General features: G+C 35.6%; 1 protein-coding gene and 1 pseudogene across 1 annotated transcript; both read right to left on the minus strand.

Annotated features, from left to right (window-relative positions):
* Nucleotides 1–781: 781 nt before the first annotated feature.
* LOC145052341 (RING-H2 finger protein ATL46 pseudogene) lies at nt 782–2,302 on the minus strand (annotated as a pseudogene).
* A 1,051-nt stretch (nt 2,303–3,353) lies between these two features.
* Nucleotides 3,354–5,992, minus strand: LOC145052342 (protease Do-like 9). The gene is made up of 7 exons (XM_079000149.1): nt 5,304–5,992; nt 4,980–5,179; nt 4,524–4,896; nt 4,199–4,431; nt 3,994–4,095; nt 3,754–3,909; nt 3,354–3,660 (listed from the first exon to the last, which is right to left on the minus strand). The coding sequence occupies exons 1-7, from the start codon at nt 5,848–5,850 to the stop codon at nt 3,562–3,564; spliced, it is 1,710 nt and encodes a 569-aa protein (XP_078856275.1). The 5' UTR covers nt 5,851–5,992; the 3' UTR covers nt 3,354–3,561.
* Nucleotides 5,993–8,992: the final 3,000 nt, after the last annotated feature.

Raw genomic sequence — 8,992 nt, forward strand, 5'->3', positions numbered from 1 at the left:
CCGGTATGCCTCCCCAGTGAATCAAGCACTAGATACACCGTTGTCCACCCTCTTTCCCAACCACTGCCAGTCTGAGAACTAAATCAAGAACCATCTACAAATTTGTACTGGATCATCGGTAGCAACACACGAATGGGAGGGGGAGCAAAGTAGTCGCCGATCAAGGGGGTATTTTTGGATCTGTTATGAACAGAGGAAAAGAGCGAAGAAGAAAGAGAGGCGGTTGTTGGTGGTTATCACCGCCGATAGTGGTGGCGATAGGGCATGCTTTGGCTGCTCCTCGTTGATTCTTTTTTTCCTGATCCGATAGAAAATGCGACATACAAGGGTTCAGGACGAAACGACGATCTTTAAGGGTGTTTGGGTGGCGTTGCTCGGCAGGAGGAGGAAGGAAAAGGCAGCTCCGGTGGCCGGCAACCTCTTCCTTGGATGGTGGTGAAGAAAAACGGGAAAGACGAGAGAGAGAGAGAGAGAGAGAGAGAGAGAGAGTCATAAGGACCATCTGTGTGCATAAAACAAATGATATATTTGTCATTTAACAAAACTTAACAGAATCTGTTACTAAGTTAGTCACAGGGGCTTTTTGTGTGCAATATTTGCTCCTTAGGGACCATCTAAGAGAAAAAAAGTTCATAAGTACCAATTTAAGAAAAAACTATAAAGCTAAAGGACCATTCATGTAATTTGTTCAAAAACAAAAAAACGTGGTTAGATTACTCAATTTTCCAGAACAAAACTTAAAAAACAACCAACCAACCAACTACATTTATAGTATCACTAATTTACTTGAATGCATAACTATATATTGAATATTTCAGAATAAATTAAATACTACTAATTAACAGATTGGGAAATATTATGTTTAATTGTTTATCATATAGGACAGGAACTATAGTGCGAAAGGAACTACAGAAGAAACTCCCCCCATTTGAGTCTCCGATGAAGAAACTGAAATTTTGGGTTTCTTTGAACTAAACAACCAAACCTTGGAAACAGAAAAACTCTGATCATATTTAATCTTCCTCTCATCCATATGATCACCATCTTCTTCACTTTTTCCACAACCAATTACATCATCTTTTTTTACATTCGACGTTAATGACACTTCCAGATCCATATTATTAACCACATACCGAAAAGAACCCATTGAGAAACACCTCCTTTCATCCAAATTACACCTGCGACTACTCCCCTCCACTCCACTGGATCTTTCTTCCCCATTAAAGTTCTCGAGCTTTCCAAGCCTCACGGAAAGTACCCGTTGTATGTTATTATTCGTAGTAGGGATAGGGACACTAATGACATTTTCTTCCCTTGGACGTACATTGCGATTATTATTACATGATCGGTGGTGTTCTACTACTTGTATCCCCAAATTGACCCTGCAAAGAGGGCACGTGGAGTTTGACAGAAGCCACGTGTCGATGCAATGAGTGTGAAAAGCATGGCTGCAAATTGGAATCAACCGAAGTTTGTCATCAGGTGAGAACTCGCATAAACACACAGCACAATCAAATGGATATTGTTGCGACCCGATTATTATAATCTCCTTGTAGTTGAAGACAGGGAGATTATCGATGAAGGACTGGTCCAAGCCGGAATCTTGTAGCCGGAAAAGTTGTTGAAGCTGTCTTCCGAGAGACTGTTGGGTATATCTGTCGGACTGAGTGATGAGTACTGATGGATTATTATAAGAAGGTTTCTTTTTGAAGAATCTAAGAAGAATATGAAGAATTCCAGATATGAAGAAGATGGCAGCTACGGATACTATCAACCAAAGAAGAGCCGGACTGACTGTGATCTCCGATGGTGCAGGTAATTGATCGGCCCAGATGCCATTTTCTTGGGTGAGAAGCGATCTAGCCATTGTGAGGAGATGGAATTAAAGTTGTGGATTTTAAAGTAGAAGAAGCCAACAAGAACCATATAATTAAAATGAGAAAAAGAATTAAAGTATGATGGAGACGTTAGAGATAAAGAGTTTGAAAGCTCGTGGTTTTGGTTTTGGTTTTGGTTCCCAATAATGGCAGCAAAGAAGAACCCTGGAAGAGGAAAGTTGGTTAAGTGGTAGACAAGGCTTTAAGACTTTATATGTGGGTCTCTTATCTTTGCAGCTTTCCCTTTTTTAGCATGCCTTATGCCCTTATCTATTCTCTAATTGCCCACTCAATTGCTAGCTGCTGATTGTTACTACTAAGTACTAATCATGTCGACTCAACCATATATATACCTTTTCTTTTCTTTCTAGATTTCACCCAAAGGCAACTGAAACTAAGCAGTGCATTTGCATCTTCATCCTAGCTCATATATTATTCTTCATTGCATCATGCTTCAGGTGGTCTATGGAATGACAAATATGGTAAAAGAAGAAGAAAAAGAAAAGTATGTGATAAGTTAAGAGCCTATATGATCTTGATCTTGATGAAGCACATATTACCTGAATTATATATATATATATATATATATATATATATATATATATATATATATATATATATATATATATATAGGGTTAGGTTATTTTGTTTTTAATATCTATTGTGTGCATGTATGATTGATTCTGGACCAATCATTTTAGTTATTTTAAGAAAGTAATCATTTTAGTTATTCAACATATAATATACATTAATTACTTTATTAAAATAACTAAAATTATTGGTTCAAAATCAATCATACATTCACAAAATAGATAATGAAAACATTTGAACCTATATATATATATATATATATATATATATATATATATATATATATATATATATATATATATATATATATATATATATATATATATATATCCGTATTTAATCATCAATGAAGCAACTATCATTATTGATAAGCTATAATAATTATACTCATACACAACGTAAGTAGTGACTTGGAGATAAAATAGCTTGATTCAAATAATAGTTTATTTATGTTGTATAGATAAGATTCTAATACTTGGCATCTATTGTAATCTCTATTTTGTACATGTTATCTACATAGTAATGAGTTTCATTGTTTTCCGGATAAAATTAATTCCTTTTTTAGTATAAATTATACTAATTAACTTTGTATATATTTATCTTATCTTATTTCAGTACACACAAAATTGTGTAACACTTACGATTTAGATGCAATCAATTAGTAGTAACGTACTTGGACATATAAGTATTATACAAAAATTCATCCCCAAATCAAAACATAAGAGAAAATACACCCCAGTCCCACTTTTAAAGATTTTTTAAATTCCACCATTACCAATCATACAACAAATGAAATACAATCCGAATCCGAATCCGAATACGCCTCTGTTGAGTTGAAAGGCAACATATATAATATATATAATCACTACTTGTTAAACCAATAAATACCTAATAATCCAATTTTTCAAATATAATCCAACAGAATGGAATAAGGGTGATAATGAATCAAAATGTGTAGTGTATATATCCCAATCCCAATTCTCCTAGTATCCTTACCTAAGGACTATGGTAAAATTGACTAAATCCAGTTGACCACAACCAATTAAGGTAAGGCAAAAACACCATTCACCATTTAATGTTTATGTTTATGTTTTTATGTCTTGAGATCATCTGACATGGCACTTGGTATACAATGAGTCAACAGAATGTCCACAGTTGCTGCTTTTGCTGTCTTTGTCTCCAGTACCACTATCTGCAACCACACATTCCTTCCATTCACATCAAAAAAAACAAAACTACATTTTACAAATAGGGAGATAGATGTAGTATGTGAAGTGAAGCCTACCTGTTGATATTCCAATTCAAATTTCAGATAATCATCCCTACAGCTCTCCACCATATTCGCCAAGCTTTTCAGATTCTTCACTTCCTTACCATTGAATGCAAGAACCTGAGTGTTCACAATCTCCTCATATCCTATGTTGATATCAGCCACAAGCACCTTCACACAAAACAAAACCATTTTATTACATAGAATTGAATAAAGAATAAGAAAGCTTCAAGGGAGAAAAAAAAAGTTTGGAACCTGTGAGACAACTACAATCTGTTCATCTTGCGACTTTGGCAACTCGTGAAGAAGTTTATCCAACAGCTTAACAGGAGCATCATACCCATAGTCCTTTCCATACTGCAAACATATATGATATATGATTCATACATTCATAAAGGTTACTTTAAGTAAAATAGAGATATAATCATGTATATTTATAAAGATTTTAAATTGTATGCACCTCAGATCGAAGATAAGGAACAGAAACTGTTGTAAAAACCAATCCTCCAATGATGTAGTATGAAGGAGGTCTACCCTTGTTGTGTGCAGGGATTAGCTTTTTGTGAGTGTCAAACTTGATGTTAAATTTCAAGATTTTAGATTCACGAAGCACTTTGATTTGAGCTGTATCTCCTGTATATTTATGGGATACAAGGTAGCTAAAACCTATCCTCTCTCCATGCCTAAAAGGAACTGAGTAAAGATTCAACAAAAAAAAAAGTCATGAAACTAAACATTTGATCAAAAAATTATATAGATTATATATAATATTAATACGTTGTTACCTGTTCCATCATTGGCAATACCAACACCATCAAAGCTTAGTATAATATCAGATGGTTTTAGAACTTTATGCTCAGGGGCAGTAGGGTCAATTCTTCGAATTCGGACACCTTTCTGATTATCTTTCATCCCCATGGACTTACGCAAATCAGGGTTTTCCATCTTTTGCCACTCAACACCAAGAATGGGGAATCCAGTATATGATCCATTTTTCTCATAATCTTGAATGAAGTGCATTATAACAGGGGTTGGTATGACATAACCAATGTTTTCAGCATCTTCGTGTTTAAGAGACTGAAATGCAATTCCAACACAATTCCCCTTGTCATTGAAGGCAGGTCCACCAGAGTTCCCTGAGTTAATTGCAGCATCTATCTGCAAAAGGTTGAAGAGCAATTTCTGTTAGTGAATGAACATGAATGTTAAACATGGTTTAAGAATAAAGAAAGTTCAATGACCTGTAATCCCAAAAGCTCAGTTGACCCATGAACATAAGATAAGATCTCTATACGTGAAACAACTCCACTAGTGACGGATATTGTATCGCCTCCGATTGGATACCCCACAACTGTAACCGCATCTTGAAGAGCAGGCAAATCCCCAAACTCCACAGGTGATACATCAAGCCAAAATTCGTCATCATCCACAGTAAGCAAAGCTGCATGAATGGATAAACAATGTCATGACTGAAAATGAAAGTTCCCTTTGCAGGTATCATACGTAACTATTAGCTGGAAATGACTATGGCTCCTTAAGCAAAAATGAGAAAATTTTAGACTCACCAATATCACATTCGGTTCCTACTGCAAGAACGGTGGCGACATATTTCGTATCGGAGCCACGTTTCTTGAGCTTCACTTGAGTATAATGCTCCACCGAGTGCGCGTTAGTCAAGACCCTCCTCCCACTAATCACAAAGCCACTACTGCTAGAGCTATACTGCCTCTTCCTCTGCCACGGCAGAGAGAAATTGGGTTCAGTATGCGTGCAAAACACCTTCACCACCGCGTCCATAGCCGGCATCACCCTAGCCATCGCCATGACCACACTATCAAGAAGCGAACCATTCCCAGTAACATTTCCATTGCCCTCAACACACCTCGAAGGGGGAGATGAAATTAAGGGGGGTTTAGGGTTTTCCATGGGTTCCCGGCGGCGGCGGAGGTGGTGATGGTGATTGGAATTGGAATTGGAGGTGTCATTGTTGTGGGTGAGATCAACGTCGTCGACGGAGGGCGAAGAAGAAGTCGCTTTGGAGGTTTGGAGATCTAGGGTTTCGGGTACTCGAGATTTAGGCGTACGTCCTCGTTTCCGCTTGTTATCCACCATGTCTGGGATCTTCTTGCGATGAATTGATCGAAAGTTACAGAGTGGAAGCCTGTAGATACTCGAGTATCAAAGAGAGGAAATACCCGATTTGAGATGGTGGTGGTACGGTGGCGACTGGCGAGGGGAGGAGGAAGAAATTGCTGTCTTGATGTTATTACAAGGCTCAAAGGCGGGGAAGGTTTAGATTGCGATGATACGCTGTCGTTTTTATATGGAAGACTTGACGAGGAAATGAGGAATTTCCGTGAAAAGTTGTATTAAACCATAACGTGAAATTTTGTATTAAACAATAACTTCCAACTCAAGAAAATAGAAATGCTTCACAAAAAGGAAATATAGAGTACATTTTAATTATAATAATTGTAGAACTTTTTTAAGAGATTGACGTATTAAGTTCAAACAAATTCAATTAAATCCTAAAGTTAAACAAAATCAAAACGACATCTTCAAGATTTTTTTTTTTAATTTGGGCTAATTTAATCATGGATTAAATACATAAAATAATGACTTACTTATATTGTTTATCGTGTTACAAGCGTACTTTATGAAGTACATCATTAAATTTTTATATTTTCTACCAACAATGACAATATATAATATGGTCAATAAGGTAATCATAATATTCGGCTGATTGTTGACACCAAACCAAAATGTGTCACCATTACACGGGTTTCTAATACAAAGTCTTTATTTTAGTTTCTTTTTAGACATGATCACCACAAACCAATCCAAAATAGTTTGAGAAAGAAGACAACAACAAGAAGTTAGCTTGATTTGGTCCACAAGATGATAAACAATTCACAATTCTTTGTTAATCAAAATAAGTAATACTTATTAGAAAACGCAAGTCCCTCCTAAATGGATTACTGGTTTCTTCCTTCTCAATCAATACTAACCTTCTCTTCCTATTGTCTGAGATGGCTTTGATCTTAAGTAACAACCCATGTGTTGGTTTTTTTTTTTTTTTTTTTTTTTGTTGTTTGAAAGAATGAAAAGGAACAAATTAACCATATATAAAAAAAAAAAAAAACTTGTCCCTTTTCTTTCTTTTCTATTAAATTTTGTCTGGATAAATGATGAAAATAATGATTAAATGTGATCGTTTTAATATTTTTTATTTTCGCATGAGAAATGGAATGAAAAAATAAATGAACACAAATTTATAGAAATTTAGAACTTAATATGGAAAGCCTCCATTTCCCTACTTTTTTTATTTATTACGTTGTTATTGCGAACTAAACAAAAAAGAAACACTTATATAACTTACTAAATTAAGTCATGTCATGGCTTTATGATTATGTGTCTACCACACAATCACATGAAAATAATTATGCATAATCTACTTTGATGCAACTATAAAAAACAAAAGCCTCCCATAGCATTTATCATTCCTTTCATCTCAGCACTCCTGCGAGGATGGATCTTCAATTGCTCTCTCAATCATTACATGTATAATTCTAGACATCGATTTCTTAAAATGCACGTGTTAATAAGACATCATTTATTCATACACCATTTTATCCATACAAATACCACCAAATGGAGAGAAAAAAAAACTTTTGTAGGCATTCAGGATTAGGAAAATGCAATTTTTGAGCAAGAAAGATCTAACGTTGATGATAGGTTTATATATACTTACTTAGATTAATAGTGGCATTGGAAACATGCAAATTAATCTAAGAAAAGCAAACAACTAAAACCTACAATGATATGTAACCTAAATAATAAGAACAACTACAAGAGAGATCAAAAACACTAACCTTTAGCAAAACCAATTTGCTTTTCAACATGTTCAAGGGACAACCTCTCGGGAATTATGGTTGGCTTTGGAACATGCCTATGTTCCACACACCTCTTCAATGGAATACACCTTGAAGACTCAGTTACTGAAGATACAAACGAAGCATGATGAGTCACCATCCACCTATCTAACCAGGGACCTTGGTGAGTGATAAAGTTGTTAAAATTATCACACTTAATCATTCCAACTTCCACAATGGACCATAATATGTTAACTTTCTTAGATATACTATAAATGAACCATAAAGATTAAAATGGTTCAAAAAATGATTACAGAGATGGAGATGAGTTGCTTGATGGATCTTTGCGCTAGAAAACTTATTCTTTTTCCTTCAAAGGTCACCAAATCACCAAAATGAGCTCAAAATCTTGAAAGGATGCTAGGGTTTGATCTTATGTAAATAGAGGAGTGATGGAGACTGGGGATGGACAAACCCCAGCTATCACATCCTTTAAATAAAAAAAATAGGGTTTTGACCCTGGAACGTCACCACGTCATAGCCAATACATGTCCATGTCGTGTCCACTTAAAATGATCGCGGTCCCAAAAGGCGTTGCCATGTCGTGGTAATCCTCTTCACCAAGTCGTGGCTACCCAAAAATTCGCACAATAAAAGCATAAAATTCATACCAGAAAAACTGAGTGTTACATTTTCCAATCAGTTCCTTATGTGTATTTAATCAAACAAAAACCAAGATTTTCTTGATGGGATGTTTGTCTTGTAAGCGGGATCAACCGGCGCAGTTCATACTCCATCCAATAAATCAGGAAAAAAAACATGATGATATTCTTCAAGGAAATGAAGATTTAGGACAAACCATCAACAAAAAGACTCAACACTTTGACTGCAACGATTTAGAAGAAGCCACTAATAATTTCTTCGAACAGAAGCTCCTTGGTTGTGGCAGTCGTTGATTAGTCTACAAAGCACTCCTCCGCAACGGCCATTTCGTCGCAGTAAAAAAACCCTCATATCATAACCATTGTCATTCTGTCATTTCTGATGGGTTTTGGTCATAAGACATCCTATGTGCTAATACAAACCCTAATGTTTTGATCTAGGTTTCTCTATTGTACATGCAAGTTATCCAAGGCTATAAACCCTAATTCTATCATACAAGTAATCATATTAACATAAGAATGGGGTTTAAGATATTACCTTGATTGTTATGTAGCAATAACAATCCCAAATCCTTCTTGTATTGACTTTAGAAAGCTTAGAGTCACAATTGTCACTCCTCTAATGGTTCACAAACACCATAAGCAAGAGGATGAAGAGGAGAGAGGATGGAGGCTGCCTAAAAACGTGTTCTAACCCTAGAAGAATGATTCCCCACGTTT

This window comes from Lactuca serriola, chromosome 5 (genome assembly GCF_051521515.1).
Source record: "Lactuca serriola cultivar US96UC23 chromosome 5, Lser_US96UC23_V15, whole genome shotgun sequence".
Taxonomy (NCBI): Eukaryota; Viridiplantae; Streptophyta; class Magnoliopsida; order Asterales; family Asteraceae; genus Lactuca; species Lactuca serriola.